Source organism: Arachis hypogaea, chromosome 19, assembly GCF_003086295.3.
Source record: "Arachis hypogaea cultivar Tifrunner chromosome 19, arahy.Tifrunner.gnm2.J5K5, whole genome shotgun sequence".
Lineage (NCBI taxonomy): Eukaryota > Viridiplantae > Streptophyta > Magnoliopsida > Fabales > Fabaceae > Arachis > Arachis hypogaea.
In genome coordinates, this window is record NC_092054.1 from 152,189,541 (window position 1) to 152,214,427 (window position 24,887).

Here is a 24,887-nt window from a genome sequence, read left to right on the forward strand (position 1 = left end):
AGTGGTTCTAATCGTTTTATTTGAGTAACTTGCCTTTATTTTTACCCTCATTATCATTATTAATAGTGTTTTAGGATAAATCACATAAATAAAATGACTTCAGCTCAAAATTATTCAGATATATTAAATCATAATTAGTTACATATTATGTTATAAATATCTTTATATAAATCGAATCAAATATTATTCACATGTAAATTGAATAAAAGAATGTGCTGTAATGATTTGATTTTATTTATATAAAAGTGTTCAGGATATAATGTATTATAATTTAAGATATCTATATAATTTTGAGTTGAAATGATTTTATTTGTGTAATTTATCCTAGTGTTTTAATAAGTAATCTATTTATGTGTCGTTTTTTATTTAATTATTAAATACAAACCTGTTATACATATAAGCCTTTTTGTCTTACAAGTTATACAGATTGGGCCAAATTCAACAAAAAAACGCTCACCTATACGAGCGTGTTAACACACGTGCTACTCAACGGTTTCTATAGCGCGCTCACTCACCATTATGAAAGAGGCTTCTTCTTCTTCCTCGATTAAAATCATAACCGTTGTTTTTTCTTCGCGTTCCTCCTCCTCTTCCTTCTTCTTCTCCTTCCTTTTTGCGTTTCTCCTCATTTTTCTTCGCATTTTTCATCTTCGTCGTCTTTTTTTTATTACTGTTTTTGTTGCTGCATTTTTTTTCTCCTTCTCTTTCTATTAATTTTACAACATGATGTATTTTTTTTCTTTATTTGTTTTTTCCTCCCAAGAAGAATTATGAGAATATGAAATAAGAAGAAGAAGAAGAAGTAGCAGAAGATGAGGTGGAGGAAGTGGAAGAGTTTTGAATTATGTAGAACTTATCAGCACACATATACCAAAAATTTTTAAAGAATACACCCAAATATCTTTGTGTTACACCCGAATTTGCTATAAATACAGAAAAATATTTCCTCTAATACTATATTTTTTTCTTCTTTTTTTCTTATTTCTTTCTTTCTTTTAGTTGAATGAATGTAAGTTCATTCTCTTCCAAGTAATTTTGTACCATTACGTATTTCTTCTTCTTTTTCTTTGTCTGATTTTTTTTACTTTTATTCTTGTTAAAAGAGTAAAACAAGAAGAAACTTGAGAAGATAAAATAAGAAAAAAAAAAGATGAATAAAAAAAAAAAGATGATGATGATGATGATGATGATGAAAAAGAAGAATAAGAAGCATTAGAAGATGAAGAAGAGGGAGAAGAAGAGTTTTGAATTATGCAGAACTTATCAGCACACATACACCGAAAATTCTTAAACAATACACCCAAATATTTTCGTGCTATACCCAAATATTTTCGTGTTTCACTCAAATACAGAAAAATATTTTCTTTAATACAGAAGTTTTATATTACATTCAATTCAAACCATCAACGATGAACAACAATTTTCACAGACAAAAACAACATTATTCACCTATAGAATCATTAAACTACTAACGAAAACATTAACTAGAATCGAACCACACCTTAGTCACTTGATTTGATTCAAAATAATCAATTTTGTTCTAGTTCAATTGACAATCTAAACTTGAATTATTCATTATCTTCAACAACGAGATAACTGATGATGGAGGAAAAGGAGAAAAAGGAAGGAGGAGAAAGAATTTCAATGAAAAAAAAAGGAGGAAGAAGAGGAGGAGGAGGAGGATGTGGTGTTGAGAGAGTAAAATAAGAAGAAACTTGAGAATGTAAAATAAAAAGGAAAAGATGAATAAGAAAAAAAGAAGAAGAAGATGGTGATGATGATGAAAGAAGAAGAAGAAGCAGCAAAAGATGACAATAAGGAAGAGAAAAATTTTTGAATTATGCAGAACTTATTAGCACACACATACACCGAAAATTCTTAAATAATACACCCAAATATCTTCGTGTTACATCCAAATTTTCTACAAATACATAAAAGTGTTTTCTTTAATGATACATTTTTTTCTTCTTATTTTTTTCCTTATTTCTTTCTTTCTTTTAGTTGAATAAGTTCATCATCTTTCAAGTAATTTTGTACCATTATGTGTTTCTTCTTCTTCTTTGTTTGATTTTTTTATTTTTATTCTTGTTAAAAGAGTAAAACAAGAAGAAACTTGAGAAGATAAAACAAGAAAAAAAGATGAATAAGAAAAAAAGAAGAAAAAGAAGAAGAAGAAGAAGATGATGATGATGAAAAAGAAGAAGAAAAAGAAGAAGAAGCAGCAGAAGATGAGGAGGAGGGAGAAGAAGAGTTTTGAATTACACAGAACTTATCAGCACACATACACCGAAAATTCTTAAACAATACACTCAAATATCTTTGTGTTACACTTAAATATCTTCGTGTTACACCTAAATTTGCTGCAAATACAAAAACATATTTTCTTTAATGCAGAACTTTTATATTACATTCAATTCAAACAATTAACTATGAAACATTATTCACCTACAAAATCATAAACTACTAACGAAACAATTAGCTAGAATCGAACTATACCTCAGCCACTTCATTGAATAATTCAAAACAATAATTAATTTTGTTCGTTCTGGTTCAATTGACAATCTAAACTTGAATTATTTATTATCTTCAACAATGAGATAAGAAAGAGAAGGAGGAAAAGAAAAGAGAAGAAGAAATTCCAATAAAAAAAAAAGGAAGAAGAGGAGGAAGAGGTGTTGATGACGACGATAACGAAAGAGAAGAACATGCACACGTTGATTGAAATCTGTTAAATTAAGAGGCGCGTGAAATGTGCGTGCGTAAGACGCGGCGTGAGGGTGACTTAAGAAAAAATGACTTGTATGGTAAAATAGTTTGTATGTGGAGAATAATTATATTAAATATGTATAATAATATTAAATACAAAATTAGTCAAGATAGTAAATATTTTTATATTTTAATTGAAAGTTTATGATTTTAGAAACATAAATAAAATAATACAACTTTTTGTTCGGAAAATATGAATGGTAGAAAATATTTTAACAGTAAGAATTTATATATCAAATCGATCTCAATGTCTATTATAAATATTAGATAAGAGAAATATTTGGAGATCAATATTTTTTAATAATATTTATCAATATTTTAGGTCAATAATTTATTTTTGTATTATTAGAATTTAAAATTCAATTTATAAGCTATAAAGATAAATTTCATTGATTATATAATATTTTTTATTAAATAATTTGAAATAAATCTAGATTATCTATCAGAAATTGAGAATATAATTTGTTACTACCAGTCTACCACCAACTATTAATTCTATTGATTGATTTATTGTTCAAATGGAACTATTGAATACAAATAATATAATATCCAATTATTTAATTCCATATTTGATAATTTTTTTTAGGATAATTTTTTTATTTACGAGTAAGTTTAAATGATACATACAAATGCATAAAATATAATATATTAATAATGATTGTAAATTAAAATTATTTAACTTTTATGATCAATTTGATCATTATTTGAAAACACATATAGTAATATATATACTATTGGTAATAACATAAAATTAATTTTATTAATAGAAAATATATTTTTAGTCACCATGCATTATTGTTATTTTAAAACATTATTATGAGTTCTAAATTTTTTTATATATTATTTTATTATTATTATTATTATTGAAAGTTAAAGATAACTTGCTTTATGATCTCCAAAATAAAAGTCCTTAGCTTTCTCACCAACCTAACCTGAGGAAATAAGTAATTATAGACACGTAATTAAAGTTAGATGCGAATATAATTAACTAAAATAATGTAAAGTAGCCAGCGCACTGCTCGTTGCTCACGCTAATCAGTTGTTATTGCCAGCCAGCTCAGTTTTCTACTTAACGCCAATCATTGCATTTTTATTAGTTACATCAAATCTAATATTGTCAATATTTAATTCAATGTTTCTCCTATGCTCGTTTTAAGAGATATACTTTACATTGACTATAAATATACATGCGCTTTGTTGGTGAGTAGTTTACCTTCTAAATGTATCTAAACAAATATACACGACAGTGCGAGGCCAGCTATTATTAATTTGGGTAATGTTAGGTACATAATAATTTAAAATTATTTTATTTAGTTTAATTTTTATAATTTTAGTTATATAATATATATTTATTACATTTAATATTATCTAATTATTTCAGTAGTAATTAATAAATATAAAATAAATAAATTAATGTTGACAAGAATAAACAAATGAAGGAAAACTTAATACAGGATCTATTATATATTTATATGGATTAATAATTAAAATAAAAAAATTATATGTTCATTATTTTAGCTTTTAAATTAAAAGATCAAATACTTTAAATTAATTTTTTATTAATTAAATGATGATATATTATAAAATAATTACGTTACATTATGTTATCATCTAATCGACGAAAAAATTAATGTAATTTATAATTATATCTTTCAAAAAATATCAAGTTAAAACATATGATCCGGACTTACACTTATTTTTCAGAAACTATTTTAATTATTAACTCATCTCTACACCTTTTAATTAATTTCTCCCATTGAGAAGTAAACTGCATTTCACATGTATAGTTATTGAAATTGAAAAAGTGATGATATATTTCCATTAGCCATCACATGCTAAATAATACAAAGATATGTATGATGAATAATTTGATGTGCGCATTTTACGGTATCCGATTCAGATTAGGGGAGCCTTATCCGTGGCTCTTGAATTTGGTGGATGAAGATCTTAGCCATATCTCAATCTCATTTATCATCGTATAATGCATGCATGTTTGTGAAAAGTGGAAGTGGTGCCTCATGGAACCAAAAAGAGAACAAATAATCTTCACTTCATTTAAGTTTGATTTGATTCTTGCACAAATTGTCTTGTTGGTGTTATCATTATTATTATGAATTTGAAACATTAGAAGACCCCACATGCCAATAAGACATAGAAAGGGTGATTATATTTGATTCTCCCTCTCATCAGGAATATGAAACACAATGCAAATTGCAAAAGCTTTTGTTGCTTTCCAATAAATATACGATATATGCTGTTGCCTATTCTTCAAGGTTTGGTCGTGAATGTGTACACACAATCTGTTACATATTACTATAGCCATAGCCACTCATCACTCTATATTATTTAATTTTTATGCACACCACCCGTTTTCTGTTACAATAATTATTCAATATAATATATATTATGTGCTCTCTTTCTAAGAACTATATATGTGTATGTAGATTCCTGTGGTGCCATGGGTTACCTCTGGTTATGAAAAGAAGAAAAAGACATTATTATTATTAGGTGGTTTAATTTATTTCTTGGTTTTTTTTGTTTTCATTTGATGGGTGCTTGAGTTGAATATTGTGTAATAATGTCATGAAATCTTTTATTTCAAAAATTTTAATTAATAGAAGGAGATAATATAAATGATTATATTGACTTTTTTAAAACAATAGCTCTTTTTTAGTTTGTTTGATTTTTACATAAATTTTTTTAATTTATTTTATGCTATTTTTTATTTTAAAGTTTATGAAATCAAATTTTAAATTTTTTTAATATAAAAATGATATTATAAAATTATTCATTTTAAAAGTTTAAACCGATAAAATTAGATAAATATAAATAATTATATTTTTAATATATAATATGTAATAGATTAAATGGGTAGAAAAAAAAAGATGGCAGATGCATTGAATCAGGGAAGAGAATTGGTAGTTTAATTTTAAATTATTTTCACTAAAAGTGATACATAAATTAGATTAAGCATATACCTAGTCCTGTCAACTGTATTTGTCGCAAAAATTTAAACTACTATTTACTACTATATTGGAAAAAGTTCAATTGTAATTTATTGTTAATTTGTTATCCTTTTCTTTTTCATTAACTTTTGAGCTATATATAGATCTACTGATGGGCATCCATTAAATAATATTTATGGTATAAAAAATAAATAAAATCGAAGAGGCGTAATCTTGTTCATATGTAACCAAGATCCGAAGGAAGAGCAAACTAAGAATAAGATTAAGCTAGATTATATAATTTTATTAAAGTAAGTTTTATATGGATGGATCTATCACAATAATTTAGGGTTTCTTGGACGCAAATAAACACATACATGTGACATGACATACGCATTCTCCAACCTTGAATCATGCAACCATCAAATCCAGCATCCAGCAGCCAGCATGCACAACAAACAAATTTTGTAGGACCCACCCTCATCTCCTCTTGTCTTTCGTGACCATGTCCACCACCACGTGTCCATTTTCTCAAAATAGAACCTTTTTTTTTTCTTTCCCATATATTTTGGGAATTACAAAAACAGAACACATAAGAAAACGACTTTTCTTTTTTCAATTGAGTTTCGGTCGATTATTAATAATACAAATTTTGGTTATTTTTTAAAAAAGTTTGGTACATTTATAATTTACTGTGATAAAATACATTAATTTTAAAAATAAGAAATATTTTAACCTAGATAGAAGATTACAAGAATTTAAAAGATTTCGATAAATTTCATTAAATCCGATTAAGTATATTGACACAAGAAATTAAATTATACAATTTGAGGCGGAGTTTATAATAGATAATTGGGTGTATCTCTCTAATTTTTTTTTATAAAAAAAGTTAGTAATATTTTTATCAAAAAAAAAAATTATAGTTCGATTGGCTTAACATCTTAATTTTAACGTGAAGTATCTCAATTCAAATTTTACCTATAAACATTTTTCTTAAAGGATTATCCTGATACTTATTATATTTACTGTTTTGTTCATCGATTATAACTTGTATTAGTTGCAGCATCTAGAGAAATTATTTTTGTGCATCAGTTTTTTTTTTTTTAAATTGACTTTCACTGTCAACATCATTTATTCTTCTAATAAACGACATGATGAGTTACATAATGCCAAGACATATGAAATTGCCCATTTATTAGAGATTTATGAACTTGAAACTGGTAAAGAGGCAAATCAAATTGGTACTTTAAAATGAGTAGGTGATACTCGATGGAGTTCTCATTTCTCTTTTATTTGCATTTTGATAAATATGTATGGTGCAACATTGACTGCTTTACAAAAGGTTATTGTTAATGGATCAACTTATTCTCAGCGTGATAATGCAGATAGTGCTTACAATACCCTAATCTTATTTGAGTTTGTATTGATCTTTCATTTGATGAAAGATATTATGGGAATAATTGATGTTCTTTGTCAAGCTTTACAAAAGCAATCTCAAGACATAGTTAATGTTGTGCAACTAGCTCACGTCACCAAAAGATCATATTATAATTGAGCATTATTTAGAGTGGAGATATTTTTAGTCACATTTGATAAGCAATTACATGAGTTGAATAGCAGATTAAATGATCAAGCAATAGATCTACTAAATCTGAGCTCTACTCTTATGTTTAAAGATGCTTACAAAAATTTTGACATTGCTAAGATTTCTACTCTTGTTGATAATTGTTATCCCGAAGACTTTATTGAATAAGAGAAGATTAATTTACCTTTTCAGCTTCAACATTTTATTCTTGATGCTTGTCAACATTCAGAAATGAAGAATCTATCAATTATTCATGAATTGTGGAGATGTTTAGTAGAAACAAAAAAGTCAAAAATATATTACTTGATTGATAGATTGATTCGTCTTATATTAACTCTTTCAGTTTTTATAGCTACTACGGAGCGATCATTTTCAGTAATGAAAATAATGAAGACAATGTTAAGAAACAAGATGGAGGATGATTTTCTGGTAGATAGTTTGGTTATTTATATTGAGAAAGAAATTGCTGAAAGGTTTAGTTCTGATTCAATTATTGAAGATTTCAAATCACTCAAGACTCGAGGCATATAACTTGCTTGAAAAATAATATATATATATATATGTTTCATAAAGAAAAATGTGAATGTAATAAAAGAAAGGAAAGGAAAAGGCGAGTACGGTTACCATTAGGGAGTCAGTGGAAGCCTGGGAAGCTGCAGTCGATGGTGTAGGTTGAATTAAACATAAAAATGGAAGGAAAACAGTAACCATCGGAGGAGGTTGGGTAACCTCAGCCTCGACACCTGATGGGTCGACGTCTGACTCGAGGTAGCTTTGCATTGTAGTTTGAGATTTAGATCTACACTTGGCAGGTTTCGACTAAAAGAAAAACAGATCATAAAATATGTATAAAGTATAAGTCGACCATTATAGGAGAAGTGTTCGAAAGATACCTTGACAGGAGGGACTGGATTAGATTTTTGTACCTTCTTGGGTTTATCCTCCATGAGGATGTCGACAGCTCTGCGCTTCTTTGAAGGAAGGGTAGCCTCGCTCGACCGTCCTCTACCTCGACCCCTCTTTGATTTTGTTTTCTTAGGAGCGGCTTCTTCGTTTGACTCCCAGTTTTCTTTGACCGTTTTAGGGTCAGGAGCAACGCCCGCCAGAGTCATTAGTCGAACAGCTGGAACATAAAGAAAGTATAAGGGGAGTGAGGACTTAAAAGAATTTTGAGCATCTAGGAAAACATGGTACCTGGAGGATATCCAGCAATCTTCGTCCGACCATGAATTTTATCCCTGCCGCCTGGGTAATAGATGACACCAGTCGTGTTTATGCCTAAGGTACAAGGATCCTTCTTGCAGAGTCAATAATCTACATCCAAGGCTCCTTAAGGAGGGTTAGGTAGTCGATCAGCAAGACCAAAAGAGGCATTGGAAAAAAAAGCAATAAAACGTTTTCATAAAATGTTCTTTTTGAACAAAAGGGTCTTGAGATAAAGTTTTAAAGTAACAATCAGGATATCTATGAAAATGTGTTTTTTTTTTCTTTTTTCCACACCTCTAAGACATCGATGAAGACGTAACTTACATTCTTGAAGTGCCATTTTATCTTATAACATTTTTCAAAGAAATTAATTCCATTGATGTGCTCACCTTTGGTTTTCTTCAACGCAAGAGAGTGCTCGCTTTGTCGAATGGCAATGAAATTGGTAGTAAGTCGACCACCATTTGTGAGATGAAAGTGTCAAAAGAAAACAAAATTTGATATCATATATATGGTACTGGGAAGTCATTTGTTGATGGTTCAAATCAAGGATTTGGTCAAATTCCTTCAAATTCAACACTTTGTAATGGATCATTTGGCCCAGCTTCAAATAAAAGAGGTGAAGGTAATGCTTGTACAAGGATAAATTGCCTTGACACATATTGTGGAGAATAGGAGACGAGTTTCTTTTTTAGAGCCATGGTCGACTCATGAGAAAGCCATACAGGAAGGATCTGGGGAGTGGGGAGGTAACGTTTCGACTACAGTTGATCAAGAGACTCTTGATTTTCAAGTTTGAGGCTTGTTAGGGAATGTAGGTATCCCACATTACTTTTTCGACATGCCAAAGGATTTGGGTAGTAAGCAGAATCATCATTGTTTTTTATCGTAAGAAAAAGTTTGATGAAATGACAAAAAGTATCGATGGATGACATTCCTTTTGGTTTCGACCAAGAAAGAGAAGACAGTCGAATACCTTGAAGAGGAGTTTCTGAAAATTCAGAAGGGGTAGTAAATTGATGTACGAACACAGACTTCAACCATAGGTTAACAATCCAAAGTGGACCAAAAGGGTTTATTGACGGTTATCCCCATTGAATTTCACTAACTACCTAAGAAAGAATCTCATATAATTAACCAAAGATAAGTGAGGGAAGATTGGTGTAATTATTCTGATGAAGCATGATAGCTAATGGAAGGTACTTGCTTTTCTGGATTTGGATCGACTTTGGACAAAAAACAAAAGCATTGAGCCATAAGAGAAGGAAAGCTACAAGCTTACTATTATTAACAGGGTCACTTTCAGAACCCATGTTATTTTGAATAAAATTTGATACAGAAGTCGAATCAAAGTTGATGCCGAAAACATCATAAGGACATGTGGTCGTCCAGCAATAAACATCTTCCCATCAGGAGAAAGTCCAGTCAAAGCTGAGATCTCCATTAAGTTCAGACCCGTTATTCCATATGGGAAATGAAAGTTATTGGTAGCCGAACACCAAAAGTACAGGCTAGCCCTAAAAAGGGGGCAGTATAAGACAGGTCATGAGTGGCTAGTTGAAGAGCCGAAACAATACCTAAGGATCTTCACACCGACTTGTAGGTCGGAGATAACCTCGACATCCAGGTCAAAAATCGAGAGTTAGATTCTTTTAGGGGTGCTATCCTATAGACTCGACTAGCAAAATAAGTAGCTTTGACATGGTTACAAAAAATCAAAGGAAGATGTTCAGGAGGGGAAGAAAAAAATGAAGAGCTCGACTCAACTTGTTCTAAGGTAGAAATCGGCCCTAGTAATGAATATAGGAGATTGGAAACTTTAAATGGAAGTAGTACTTGGTTACGCCATAAAACAGTGATTTCTACATCAGGATTGGAGACTCTTAAGGTCCCATCATCATTATAAAACTGTGACACATTGGTCACCAGTAGTGGAGGAGCCACGACATGAACGTCATCATCTTCCTCCTAAGTAGGAGAAGCAGGAGCAATAGAAGTTACACCCGAAGCAGAAGGAGCAGCTACAATGGCGGAGACAGAGGTGGGTAAAGAAGATGAAATGGCGGCTCCAGCAGTAGCGACAGGAGTAGAAGTAGTGATGGTTGCAGCAATGGTGGTGGATGATGATGATACAGCAGTAATAGCTGGTGTGCTGCTTGAATGAAGACCAAATTGAGAGTCCACAGAGGTCATGTGGGAGTAATTTGCAAGAAAGTGAGAAGAGTTTTGCAAAGAATATGAAGGATTTTCTAGAAAAGGATTCTCTGAAAATAGAAAATAATGAAATTTGGAGAATACAAAAGGGTTTTGAATCAATAAAGGCCCATTAAAGACCACTGGAAACGTTACACATTCCCATAAATGCGCAAATCGTTTTAATATTTCTTGTAACCATTTTTTGAAATTAAAAACCCTAAAATTACACGTGAAGAGCAAGGGATTAGATAAAACCTATCATTTCATACTTTGAAACAATAAGTTTTAAGGGGTAATCTGTTAGCACAGATTTCGACTCATGAAGAGATTCGACTATAGTGTATAGAAAGTCGAAACATGGAGCAGATGGCCAGAGAAAAAATTTCTTTTGACTATAACAAGAATAAAAGGGTGATCAAGGTCGAAGGCTTAGTGACTTAAGAAAGGTCGAAGAACAAGGTCAAAACCAGAAATGCATCACGTGGTAAATACGGGTGCAATGCGAGAACGTGGAGCTTGAAAAACAAGGCAAGATGGAACGTGGGGGTATCACGATATGCTTCAGGGTCAAAGCAAGGTCGTGGCCTATGAAAAAGGGAGAAACCAAGTCATGGTCAAGATTATTTAGGAGCAAGTCTATCCTTGTGATCTATAAATAGGAAGAATTCAGAAGGATTTGGGGACTTCAATCAACAACACTAGATCATCATTCAAATTCACAAAACTTCTCAGTCTCAGTGATGAAAAAGAAAAATATGAAATGCAATTGCATATGAGTGTTAGAAGTCAGCTGACTTATTTTTCTTTGTTTTATATATAAAACAATTTTCTCTCATTTTTTTTTATATTTTGTTGTTATTCTATTTTCTTTGTAAATCAAGTTTATATTCATCTATTTAAAACTTTATTTATTTATTTATTCATTTTACATTTTTCATTATAAGTTTTGCCACTAGTAATTTTAAGGGTTAAGTATTGAAATCGTCTCTAAGGTAAGGGGCAAAAATCAAATTCGTCCCCGACCTTTTTTTGTTATTAAAATCATCCTCAACGTTATAAAACGTTATAAAATCGTCCTTTTTACCAATTTTATTTTTTTTATTACCAAATTACCCTTTATTCAAAGATTATAAAATAAAATAAAATAAAAAAGAAAAGAAAGGCTAAGGGAGAAAGAGAATCGGGGGAAGGGAGAAAGGGGGGCGAGAAAGAGAGGGGGTGGGGGAAAAAGGAAGAGGGGAAGGGGAAGGGGGGAGGGGGACGGCGCCGGCGAAGGGGGGAAAGGGAAAAGAACGCGGGGTGGGGGTGGGGGGAAGGGGAAAGGACGTGGGGTGGGGTGGGGGAAGGGGTGTGGGGGAGGAGGAGTGGGAAGGGGAAAGGGGGAGGGGATCGCCGCCATCGCGCCAGTCACCACCGCGCCTTCGTTGCCGCCATCGCGCCAGTCACCGTCGCGCCTTCGTCGCCTCGCCGCCTCCGCCTCCGCCATCTTCTCTCCTCGCCGCTGCCATCGGTCTTCATTACCGCTGCCGCTCTTTGTTGTCGCCGCTGCCGCTCTGCTCCTCGGGGAAAGGGGGAAGGGAACGCGAAGGGAGAAGAGGGGAGAGGGGGGTTTCGGGAAGAAGAGGGGGAAGAGAAAGACTACTCGCCGCCGCCACCGGTCTTCACGGACGCCGCCGATCTTCGCTGCCGCCGCCACCGCTGCACCGCCGCCCTGCCGCCTGTGATCCGCCACTCTTCTTCTTCTTCTTTAAATTAGATTTTTGTGGTAGAATTTCTGAATTTTTTGTGAATTGTTGCTGAGTTTTGATTATTGTTTATTGCTGAGTTTTGTTGAGTTTTTATTATTGTTGTTACTGAATTTGTTATTGCTGAGTTTTGCTGAGTTTTGTTGAGTTTTGATTACTGTTGTTGCTGAGTTTTGAGTTTTGATTTTCTGAGTTATGTTGTTGCTGTTGCTTGATGTTTTTGGTGTTGGTGTTGGTTAGTGTTGGTGGTGGTGGTGGTGGTGGTGGTGGTAATGTTGGTGGCAGTGGAAGTGGTGGGGTGAGAAAGGTGAAGAGAAGAATGATGATGATGAGGGTATTTTGGTCCAAGAATTCGGGGAAGGATGATTTTAAAGCGTTTTTGAACGTTGAGGATGATTTTAATAACGAAAAAAGGTCGGGGACGAATTTGATTTTCGCCCCTTACCTTAGGAACGATTTCAGTACTTAACCCTAATTTTAACGCAGGTCATTTCGACATTAATATTAAGTCATTTTCGGATCGAGCTCATTTTTTTTTAAAGGAATCGTATATACTCTCTAAACTTGAGATCTTAATATAAATTTGACTCGATATCTTATCGAAAAGTACCAAAAATCGAGTAAAACACTCCTAAAAGACACTTATGAATAGATCGTGCATTGTTTTTATAAGCATAAGCGTATTATCATATTTGAGATTTGAGAAAACTATATTAAATAATTGAAGGTAGATATGGAAGTAAGGAAGGATATATTTGAAAATGATGAAAAAGTAAAATTATTTTAATAATTATTACCTGTATAATTATTTTTAAAAAATCAATTATCTAATAATTAATTTGTGTTCAAATATTTTAGTTGAAAAATGATTTTAAAATAATTTATTGCATTTAAAATATTTAAAGAGACTATTTTTAAGTGATATAATTATAAAATTAAGCATAAAATAATTATTATATTATTTATTATTTAATACTAGAAATCAAGTTGTTAAAATTATTTACAATTTAATAATAATATTTACTTATAACTATAAATTTCAAAATATTACTTTCACTTATTAATTATTTTTTAACTTAGAATTATTAATTTTGGATTACAATATGACCTGGAATTTTTACTCCAAAATGATTATTCTTCAATTATAAATATTTTTTAAAAAATAATAAAATAAGTCTTATTTTGTAAGTTGGGAAAATAATAAGAGGAAATGAAAATGATGAGATCCACACAGTTGTCAGTTAAGTTGGTAAAAGATAAGGGATGGATGGATGAATGAATGGGTAGATGGCATCATCATGTCATATAATACATACATACATGCATGCATATGATGATGATTGATGAGATGAGTCACGAGAGCAGAGATCAGAGAGCAGGACCCCCAACATAAATAAATACTCCTTCTCCTTCGTCGTTCATCCTTCCAAACAGAAACAAATTTGAGAATGAGACCTGAATCATGGAGTACTGCCACGTCAGCAACCGAAGAAGAGGAGGAGAGGGAAAGTGAAAATGAAACTTGGACGGTGAGAAGGAGCAAGAGCTTCGGCGGAAGGAGTAAGAGCAAGAACAAGAAGAAGAAGAGTCAGGTGTTGTTGGAAGGCTACGTCGACGATCTTCCAAGAACCAAGAGCTTGACGGACGACGATCTCGATGAGCTTAAGGGATGTTTGGATCTCGGATTCGGTTTCAGCTACGACGAGATTCCTGAGCTCTGCAACACCTTGCCTGCACTCGAACTCTGCTATTCCATGTCGCAGAAGTTCACCGATCACTCCTCCTCCGACGCCGATTCCTCACCGGATTCCTTGTCCTCTTCCATCGCCAACTGGAGGATCTCCAGTCCTGGTTAGCACTCCCTCATTCCCTGTTTGATTTTTCCCAATCCTTCATTTTCAACTCGATTTAGGGTTTCTAATGCTCTCGATTTCACGCAGGTGACCATCCCGAAGACGTGAAAGCGAGGCTCAAGTTTTGGGCGCAAGCTGTTGCATGTACGGTTAAACTCTGCAGCTAAGCCGCACCGACGAATCTCAACGTGATTTGAGTGATGACGTGGCAGCAGAATGATGGAGAACCTGGAGATGAATTTTGGAAGTTATTGTTGTTAGTATTAATTAATATTATTATTTAAACCTGGAGATGGGGAATTCAACGTGTCAAGCTACTCTATCAATGATAGGTGGACCTAACTGCACGGAAAAGGGAAGAGGGAATAAGCAGAAGCAGAGGGTGGTTTCAGGTTTGAGAATACCCTCCACATCTGATTCCTGAACCTGGCTTCAGTTTAATCTTCTGGATCCTAATATTGTTAGTGTATTTGTATCATTCTTATAAGCAACTTTATCATTAGAATAAAACCCTTTTTGTTTCCGACCCTAGCTGCAGCTCTGAGGTGAGAGCTTCACCGAATGTTACTACTTTCATCACCTCTGCAAATCTGCTAGAGGTAACTAATCTAACTGCACACACATTTTTGACCTCTTCCAAACATAACCCTTCAGCTCTGGATAATTGTGCTAACTTGTGTGTGCTGACATAGATGATTCCATTCTGCTCAAACTTGGAGGGAGTGGGTCAAGGGCAAGAATGTGAAGATGCTACCCCAAGAAATGTTTGCCTAACTCATTTTTTTGTTCTTATTACTATGCTGTTGTCATTATAGGGTCATGAACTGTGATTCATCCTTGAATGAATTATCCAATCAATACGAATGCTTTTCCTCAAATTTGTCTATGTCATTAGAGGGCCCGTTTGGGATTGTTATCCCGGAGAACATTGAATCCTCTGACTAATAGAGCTTGGAAAGATTTATGTTTAATGTTTGGTTCCAGTTTTGTTTGCATCGTTGGTCTATAACCCTGTATTCTAGGTTATTTGACTTTTGGTTTACAAGGAACATGACTTGCGGTAGTTGCATTAGTTGCTGATGCAGATTGCGTATCACTCTCTAAAACTGAAAAAATTGGAGCTAACAAGCAAAACCGTGCGTGAAAAGATGGAAACTAATGGATACCATCGAAATGATCGAAATCTTTAGGGTAGCAATGCAATGATTATTCTAGGAGCAAGCATTGTTAATATTGAATCGACTTTAACAAAATCTCCTTTCCGAGCGAATCAGAAAAAACTGGTATAGGCAAAGTATTGTCCCCTTCTGATCAGCAAATCACGAGCACATATTGGAGAAGAAAATTAGTGGGATACAGGTAGGTGCAGCCGCATATGCTTGGCCATTATAAGCACAATCCATTGCTATACGACAAAAACTGCGACGCATGTGAACAACAATTTACAAAAGCTAAAGGCCTAGGAAACATTCCAGCCTCGATATTATGGGGCATACTAAGTTTGCACGTTTAAATTCTCGTCTCGTGAACTGATCTCATCAAGGGTAGCCGTCTCTTTGAAGAAGTTTGATGCTAATTTAACACTACCATACATCATTAGGACTATGTGCTGTATACCGAAATTTACATAGATGCAATAAATGATTTATGATTAGAATGATAACATAATATTAAATGAGCACCGAACAGCAAATCCCCAAGACCAGAGAATACATTTACGTGACGGAATAATGCTCTTTGATTTTTAGAAACACATCAATTGAATGATGCCCAGCTCAACTAGTATCATTTCTCTTGTGAACAACATGAGTTCTGTTTAGCGTGAGTTACGTTCTTTGTCTGAGTTGGAATGTGATAACATATTGTGTGGCTACGACATGAATTTTGGAGCCATTTTATATGCCGAACTGCCGAGGGAACACTATTGAGACCGGTACGCTTGAGGGTCCTAGCGGGATGCTTATGAGCATTATGAAAGTGGACAAGGCCGAGTGATGGAACAGTGGATCTCGATTTGGGTTTCCGAATGTTACAGGGAACCTTTTAATGATGTAAGTTCAAGGTTTATGGAGGTGGCCTTGACCAAAAAAAAAAAAGGGTTTATGGAGGTGGCAGAAGGTGGTGAGGGGCATAGGTTTCAATAGAGGCCTTTGTAGCGTTTGGAGAGCAGCTGAGGCCGGCTCAGGTGTGAACACTCGGATGACTTCTTCATGGCTGCCACCCTGCCACTGCCAACTGCCAACTGCGGCGCACACACCCTCATTTTGAAATATTTAACCTGTTCCAAAATATTTCGCTTTAGAATTTTGAAATATTAAAAACTTAAAATACCTCGATAGAAAACGACAAATATTTTGAAACAAAAAAGAGTAAAGATTAATGGTTTCAAACTCGAAGATCTCCATTACGAGATCTACAACCAGATTAGTCAAACAACTTTAATAAGATTAGGTGATTCAACTACCAAGGCAGCACCCGGAAGCACCTTCCAGATGAATGACCCAGCTATGATGGTGCACCAATACCCAATTAATATCCGCCGTGAACGGAAAATTTCTTCCCAATAAGTTTAAGTTCGCTGCACTAATATAATGATTTGAGAATGTCAATTTTTTAACCATTCTGTTAATTGTTAATAGTACACAAAAGAAGTTCTTTATTAGAGTTTAAATAATTAAAAATGTTCAAGTTAAAGACTCATTTTCATACTCTCTTCTTCATAAGAAAGAAAGAAAGAAAGAAAATATAATTAATAAATTAATTTTCTTATGTTAATTATGTAACATGACTTTTTTTTATATAGAAAAAAAAGTAAGTTTTTAAATTTTCAAATGACATTAGAGGCTTAATTTTTTTCCCAAAAACTTTTAATAACTTAATTATTGATCACCGGCCTAACATGAAAAAGAGCAAAGCCTGCTCGATTTGTCGATCTATAGTTCAATCATTTTCTCCATGTAGAAATAATATAAAATGGATTAACAGGCCCTGCAAGCATACATATAAATATCATTTTTCTACAAGGAAAGAGGATGTATTTCATTTTCTATTATTCACCCATTATCTCGTAAAGGTGAAATACCTAAGACATGTAATAAATGTAAAGAATAACATAATAGAGATGAAACGGGCTGAAGTAAATATAGCAAGAAACAAAAATAATAAGGGAAAACAATATCCAAGATGAGAAAAAAGAAAAAAGAAAAAGAAAAATGTATTACAAGTAAAATCCACATTGAAATGCCAGATGCGAAGAGCCCTTTTTCTATTCTCTATCAAAATCTTCAGCTTTCAGCGGCTGAAAGTTGTAGCTTGCTAACATGCAGACTCCTGTAGTAAAGAATTCATGGCCTTATGAACCAAGTAGAAAAATCCCTTCCATGCAAAGCTATCGCAAAAGTCAAAATTAATTCTTATGCTTAGGACTTTATAAAGAGTGCACCACATCTGAAAATTCGCACAACCATATGCAAAAGAATGATTACCAAATAGATAAAATTGTATAAAGCATTATAAACCTTGAGACAGAGAGAGAGAGAGAGATCTGAATAGATAAAATTTAAAGGCATGCTATCTCAACACACAGACATTGCTTAGGTTAGAAATACTATGAAATATACAAGCTGACTAGAAGAAAGCAAAAATCATTCAATAGTTAACCACAATAACAATGGAAATAAAAAACTTACAGGTAGGTCAATCTAGGTTGGAAGAAGAGGCTTTCTCTCATCATGCCCTACACGATGACTAGCCTGGAAATATTCAAAATAAACAAATAAATAAATAAAACTGGTTTAATAAAACTTTATAAAAAGAAAAGGTGATGACATATGAGCACCTCTTCATTTGCTCCGGCTGCCATATTTATGAAGGATTCTTTTGACCTGTAAAGAACACAGACATTTGTTATTGAAGAAGAAGGATGTATTGTCTTTCAAAAAGTTCTTAAAATGACCACATTTGAACTTTCTAGAAGTAGTAATACAGAATGAACATTACTTTTGTTCTGTCTTATCTCCCCTTCCCCCCCCCCCCCCAAAAAAAAAAAACACACCAAAAAACTTAAATTGGCAAAGTTATTAGCAAGAACCTTTGTTTGTCATGAACGTCATGCAGCTCCAGCACACCATTCTGTTCATCTCTGACTTTTGAAAGTGGTGAAAAGAACTGAAGAGGATATGAGCACAAAATGATACAAAACAAAAATGTTATTGGATAATTCATTTTTAAAATTCTTTATAAAAGAAAAAGTGTTGTCTGCTTCCATAGTCTTAATGAACCACCCCAAATAAATTTACCTGGTGCATTGAGATGAATACAATAGAAATGCCTATAATGAAGTTCATTGTTAAAGTATGTCCAAAGAGTGCAGCAGAGGCTATGCCCGTAAAGATTGTTGCAACTGTTGATGAGTACTTCTTCAAAATTGTATCTGTGGTAAATTAAAATGCTATTGAGATAAGGGACAAGTTTTGTGTCCATCTACACAACATAAGGCCAACTTAATGTAATTTTAGAAACATTAACCTGCATATTTGAAGAAGAAAGAGGATAGAATCCCTTGGGCAGCATTGTTTGCTACCAACAGCATAGTGGCTTTTGAATGACCTTGTAGGATATCAAAGCTGCTAGGACCTGGAATATTTACAAACAAAAACAAAAACAATCGATAGTTTGAGAATCAGATAATACTAACAGTATAAGCCACTGGTAAAACGCTTTAATGAATTATTTTACCCTTTTCTATAAAAGAACTGAACCACAATCTATCCATCCATTAAAAAAAACAAACATTTTTATACATGATTTGAACACTAGGGTTATGAACTAGCTCAAATTTAATGAGTTTAGGCAAAAAAATAAAAATAAAAAACCCTCAACTTATATTTATATTACAAGCAATAAAAAAATGCCATAAAATACTTTTCTTTGAGTATGTTTCAATTGCATATGACCATCCTTTAATGTTCACCGGTAACAGAAAAATAAACTATTTCTTACCTTTGATTATAGCAGTACCAATTATCCCAAGAAAATTGAATATAGCTCCGTATCCATACAAAAATAAGTTCTGTAAATCAAAAGTAGATAATCAGTAGCTGCATGATGAAAAGAACTGAAAGTACTGCAGCACCACTAAACAGTCATTCTTCAAACTACCTATTAAATCTTTTCACCTGCCTGTTATATTCCCCAAAGTTGAGATAAAACTGAGTCAGTTTGGAAATTGATTATTTCTGTTAGTTTCTCTATGTTATATTATATTTATGTCACATTAATTTCTTTTCCAAGATCTCAACTTTATTCAACCCTGGCCCAATCACAAAAACTGGAACCGCCAAGTTATACTTTAAATACAGGTGGTCACACACGTAATTTCAGATGAAACATGCTAACATATATATATAAAAAAAACAGCATTCAGTAATACAAGATAACCCGCATATGCAGATACAAATGTAATTCACAGTCCTTGCAGAAATTCAATTCAAACTCATTGAAACATTTCAGGGGCTAATAAAAGGAGGTCCAATTATTAAGAAGTTCCAATTTTCCCTACATCACCTGAAGATAAATGCTTGTATCATATTGGCTCTTCAAAGCATACTCATTATAAACAGAGGCCAATGATGGAACAGTGACCTGAAAAATAATTCCCAGGTTAAAAGTTCAACAATTAAAAGGAATCAGAAATTCAGAATATGATAGAGTGGCACCTAGTAACAGGTTTGGTTTATTTTACGAGAGAAAAGGTAAATAGCTCTATTCTACTGTTTTACTAGCTGATCGTTAGCAAGTTTAGCTTGGATTAGATGGCAGTTGGTTAGTCAGCTTTGCTTCTAACTACCTATAATAGCTGTATTGTAGTTAGTTTTTGGCATTATGCATTCTTCTGTCAGTTCTGTTAGGTTTGGAGAGAAATTCTTTCTGAGTTGGTAGTTCCAACCATGTAAGAACCCTAAGGAATTGTGATTTACAATCCCATGTTCATCAATAAATTCCTAGAGATTCTGCTAGTTCCTGATCTTATCAGAATAAATCAAAACACAGAACATTGAACTTTGAACTTAACTGACTGCATAAGTAGCAAACAAAACTTACAAAGATCAATGTATAAAGATATGCACCCATGGTGACAGGAAGACCCATGGCTGTGGTTCCTTCGGGTAAAGATCGTAATTGATTAACGCTGATACCAATTAGCAATAGAGCAAGAGCTTCCCACTGCATCAAAAGAATACATTAAACACCCAGCTAAATGACTAGACCCGATTGGGATCTACATAAGGAGCACGACTTGCTAGGTTCAAAATCAAAGAGCCAAATAATGGTCATAATGGCTTTCCTAGCCAGTAGGCAAGGCAGGGTAATGCACGAACCTGAATAATGGAAAACCGGCGCTTCATAATCACCTTTAACAAAACTGCTATTACTAAAACCTGAACACACATTCAATAAGCGAACAATCAAGAGAAGAAAAGCTCCAATTTCTCAAGAATAAATGTCAGATGAAGCAAAAAAAGGGGGGAAAGAGAGAGAGAAAGAATTTTTAGAAATAAAGTGAAAACTCGGTCAAGAAAACAGCAGTGATAAAGAAACTACCTTCAAATTGCTTAGCATCTTTACAGTAGCAGGGTTGAAATAAAGCTGCATGAAATGTGATATCAATCTGTGAGTTTCTTAGATGCAATAATTTCTTTAAATGCATAAAATGTGAGAATATGACCAGATAATCATAGGTACATTACATGATGAGTTCTTGATGCAATTCTTTTTACTTTTCCACTTTAAAGAAATGAAAAATGATTCTACGCATAACTCTGGAATAATTGGCAAACATAAGAAACCAACTTATGCAACAACCATTTGACACAGCCTGAAAATAGATAAGATATACGTGATGCAAGAACAGAATACATCAGGAACAGTTGCAATTATAGGGATTAGAAGGAGAAAAAGTGAGTATTAACGTATTATATTTAATCTGATTATTGATGTTCATTAAAGGTGTGAGCAAATTTTGTGGGATAAAATTAGGTATTTGACCTCTATTTGGCATTAAAGAATTACTACTTTAGAGGAATTCTCTCTCAAATATGTGAGATTGGAAAGTTATGCTTCATTGATAGTTTCTTCCCCTTGTTTGATCTTGTTCTTATAAATAGGATCTCTTGCTCCTATACTTGTACACTTATTCTCTTCATCTTAATAAAATTCTTTCGTCAGAAATACCATGTGTGCAGTGTGCCATAATTCAAAGAACTAAAACCTATTTGTTCTAACTTCTTACTATTAAAGATAGTCAAGGTCATGTGTTTGTATGGTACTACTAGTACAATCCCAGCACAATAAAACTATCAACATAGCAAGACTGCTAGCACATGGTAACAAGCAGTGTGATACGTGTTCAGGAGGAATTTCGTCATTTTAGAGACAAGGTGCAGAATGGTAATCTTGCCATGTTCAAGGATTTGAATATTATATTATGCTGGTCCTTGACGTCCAGAATGGCATAATGTAATATTTAGATCCTTGAACACGGCAAGATTACCATTCTATACCTTGTCTCTAAAATGACGAAATTGCTCTCCTGAACACGTATCATAGTGAACAACTGATTACACTTTTATGATAGATTCAAGCTCCTGATATGACAATGAAATTTATACAGCACAGTGGCTGCATATGTATTACCAACATCTGACTCCTTAGGACAAAACTCATAATACTAATAGTACTAATAACTAAAGAAAATTAATTCTTGAAATCACAAATGTATATTAAAGAAGTCTAATTATTAGCATTCTGGCCTGAATCCTTTTACATGTATTTTTTAAGTGCTATTTCTACATACCTGCATGATAAACTTCAGATAGTTGTTTATAGCATACAGAAGAGCAGGAACAGCAAGAAGAACATTGTTACGAGCCGCCTACAAAAATATAAAATAACCACATATAGGATGAATATAAAAAGGTTATCAGAGAAATTTGTCACAATTCACAACTGATGAGGTCACTAAGCAAAATCAGGCATCAAAGATGGAAAGTAGTAATAAATACTATGTCTATATATCCACCAAAGTGATAATGCAGTTATTGTTTCTCTTATCATAAATAAAACATGATAATGTGACTTGAACTAAGTAACCAAGTTCAATCCCAAGAAGCAGGGTACTTTGCAAAAGACAAACACCCAGGAAATCTCATATCAAATCAAGTGATATTGGAAGGAAAAGAGGGTATCTTTCATTTCAAGTAAAATTGATAAGAAACACCATAGTACCTGCATAAATGTAGAAATTGATAGAAGAGGCTTCTCCCCAACCTTCTGATGCTTAGCCTGCAAAACAAACCAAACCTTAGCGAGATGGATACTAAAAGAATTATAAAGTCGGATAAAGAATCAAATCATCTCAATGCACTAAGCTTGATATAGGAGTTAGTAGTAGCACTCCATGCTTTTGCAATATCCTTCTCTTGATAATCATTTCTTTTTTTAGGAAAAAAAAAAAAAAGCTTCTCCCTTGATTCATGCTTTGATTATAAGTAACTGAAAAGACAGCAAAAAGAGAATCTTACCTGGAATAAAAGCATAACAACAGCAAAGAAAACCTTTGCGACCTCTGTCAAAAAATTAACGCTAATTGGGCTAAAATTGAATTTCCCATCCACCTTGGACATATAAACAAGAATAGGCTGCCAAATGAGTAGAATAGTATGTGTCAGTAACTACAATAAGCATAAAGGTCTAGCATGAAAAACTAAGTCAACAAAAATGAACTCTCTAATCTACAGTAAAGCACAGAACAGCTAATCTCACAGAGCAAGCCTTTAGAGCAGCTGCAAGTCAATAAATGGAACATCGCAATGACGAAACTCTTCTAGTTTTCTAGAAATACAAATATGCTGTGTTATGAACTCATAATATCGCAACGAAGAAACTCTTCTAGTATTGTAGAACCATAATTGTGCCCCAATTATAGCATCAATCCAAGAGATTTCCATGGATCATAATTAGCAAGATTTGTTATCATTTAGAACTAACCTTTTTCTATAAGCATCTAACTGTAAAATTTTGGATTAAAAGATGACCACTCACCTGTAATCCAACTAGAATGCAGTCACCAACAACCAAAAACACATTGAGAGCGCGCTGCTTGTGTGATAGCCTACTTTTGTGGCGATCATAAGCCCTTGATATAGTCTTGGTAGAAGGGGAGACCAATTTGGAATGGCAAACATGGCATTCTATCATCCCGTTCTTCATGTAAATCCTCCCACAATATCAGTGTATGAAGAACTCGATCTGCAATCCGTCAATCATGATCAAACGAAAAGGCTAATCGAAAATACAAAAGGAATAAAAATTCTCCAGATCTTGCACCTCCAGAACCAGCTAAACGCAACATACAAATGCGAATTTCGAAACACAACACAGATCAGCAAGGATCACGAAATAGGAATATGCGGAGCTGAGATCTTGCGAAAGCATGAAAATAGAACATGAACAATAGCACCACCGACAAATAGAAACACGAAGCATGGAAAATTGGGAATGAAGGAAGCAAAGACAAACCTAGATCGAGTCCAAACCGAGCATTTACGAGAGAAGGAGTTTGATCTAGGCAGCTGGCGGGCACCGAATTTGAAGTGACTCGATTCGGATACGAGCTAAGAGTTTTCGAAAAATATAAACTGATTTCGAATTCACTCCGTTTCTGTTTATTCTTCTGCTTCGTTTTATTCCTGTCCTAATGGAAACTGAAATTGAATTCTGAGTTTAAAGATATGCTACGAATATGTTGAGTGAGAGAGATCAGAGAGAGAGAGAGAGAGAGAGAGAGAGAAAAGCGTAGTGTGTAATATTTGAGATAGTAGTAATTATGATGTGAATGTTAATGGAAATGGAATAGGCGTTTTATGCTTATTTTTCTTATTATTATTATTATTATTATTATTATTATGAAAGAGATTAACTGTTTTTGCTTTCAATTCACACAAAGAGAGGAAGAAAAGAAAAGAAAATGAAAAACAGAGACACACGATATTTGTGTGGTGAGTCACAGGGCGCAGCGTGACGGACCAATCAGGTTTGAGCGTTATGGCGAAAATGAGTGGAGTCAAAGCGGGATTTGTAAGTTTGGTGAGTCACTCTCACCGGTTAAGTTGGGTGGAATCATCACTTCCCTGTTCCCTCTCCATATTGGCATATTCTATTAATCTATTGTATTATTAGTTTATTATTAAACACACCAAAATTTATAAATGGAAAAAAAAAAATGTACCTATATTTTTCGGGTTGGATGTTTCTTTCGCTTCAATTTGCAGTGTTCTCTTGCGCTGCGTGTTTTCTTGTCTGCGTGTACCAGATTAATCATAAATTGTTGGTCATTATTAAATCCATAATTACGGATTTAGATCCTCTAAAGTTTGAATTTCACTCTAGAGAGCAAAGTGTGATCTTCTCCCCTTGAATAGTTTTTCTTTCATATTTATTATTGGATCCCATAATTACTATTTAATACACATTAATAGTTGGCAGTGATATTATGTAATTGTGCTTCTCTAAAATTTTTGTATCTAAGAAC

General features: G+C 33.4%; 2 protein-coding genes across 7 annotated transcripts; one reads left to right on the forward strand and one right to left on the reverse strand.

Annotated features, from left to right (window-relative positions):
* The first annotated feature begins 13,673 nt into the window (after positions 1-13,673).
* On the forward strand, positions 13,674-15,174 carry LOC112775837 (uncharacterized). Of its 5 annotated transcripts, none has more exons than XR_003189717.3 (4): positions 13,784-14,294; positions 14,384-14,688; positions 14,829-14,895; positions 14,989-15,174. XR_003189717.3 is itself a non-coding variant. In XM_025819732.3 (2 exons), exons 1-2 carry the CDS (start codon positions 13,892-13,894, stop codon positions 14,461-14,463), a joined length of 483 nt encoding a protein of 160 aa, XP_025675517.1. In that variant the 5' UTR covers positions 13,674-13,891; the 3' UTR covers positions 14,464-15,174. The 5 variants fall into 5 exon arrangements, 1 of the variants encoding a protein (XP_025675517.1); XR_003189715.3 differs by having other exon boundaries at positions 14,835-14,895; XR_003189714.3 differs by having other exon boundaries at positions 13,674-14,294; positions 14,384-14,895.
* A 2,080-nt stretch (positions 15,175-17,254) lies between these two features.
* LOC112776064 (CMP-sialic acid transporter 3) lies at positions 17,255-24,363 on the reverse strand. Of its 2 annotated transcripts, none has more exons than XM_025820031.3 (16): positions 23,876-24,363; positions 23,399-23,605; positions 22,879-22,995; positions 22,583-22,639; positions 22,152-22,229; positions 20,900-20,944; positions 20,677-20,736; positions 20,399-20,521; positions 19,862-19,939; positions 19,298-19,367; positions 18,824-18,931; positions 18,595-18,728; positions 18,387-18,463; positions 18,135-18,180; positions 17,986-18,048; positions 17,255-17,743 (listed from the first exon to the last, which is right to left on the reverse strand). In XM_025820031.3, exons 2-15 carry the CDS (start codon positions 23,564-23,566, stop codon positions 17,998-18,000), a joined length of 1,212 nt encoding a protein of 403 aa, XP_025675816.1. In that variant the 5' UTR covers positions 23,567-23,605; positions 23,876-24,363; the 3' UTR covers positions 17,255-17,743; positions 17,986-17,997. The 2 variants fall into 2 exon arrangements, with proteins under 2 accessions (XP_025675816.1, XP_025675817.1); XM_025820032.3 differs by having other exon boundaries at positions 17,255-17,626; positions 23,876-24,266.
* Positions 24,364-24,887: the final 524 nt, after the last annotated feature.

What these genes read in the sequence shown, in the direction of transcription:
- LOC112775837 (XM_025819732.3), top strand. Translation starts at nt 13,892, where the DNA reads ATGAGACCTGAATCATGGAGTACTGCCACGTCAGCAACCGAAGAAGAG. An exon ending in CTGGAGGATCTCCAGTCCTG is followed by an intron (nt 14,295 to 14,383) that starts GTTAGCACTCCC and finishes GATTTCACGCAG; the next exon opens with GTGACCATCCCGAAGACGTG.
- LOC112776064 (XM_025820031.3), bottom strand. Translation starts at nt 23,566, where the DNA reads ATGAAGAACGGGATGATAGAATGCCATGTTTGCCATTCCAAATTGGTC. An exon ending in GCATTCTAGTTGGATTACAG is followed by an intron (nt 22,996 to 23,398) that starts GTGAGTGGTCAT and finishes CTCATTTGGCAG; the next exon opens with CCTATTCTTGTTTATATGTC. An exon ending in ATCTTTATACATTGATCTTT is followed by an intron (nt 19,940 to 20,398) that starts GTAAGTTTTGTT and finishes ATTATTTTTCAG; the next exon opens with GTCACTGTTCCATCATTGGC.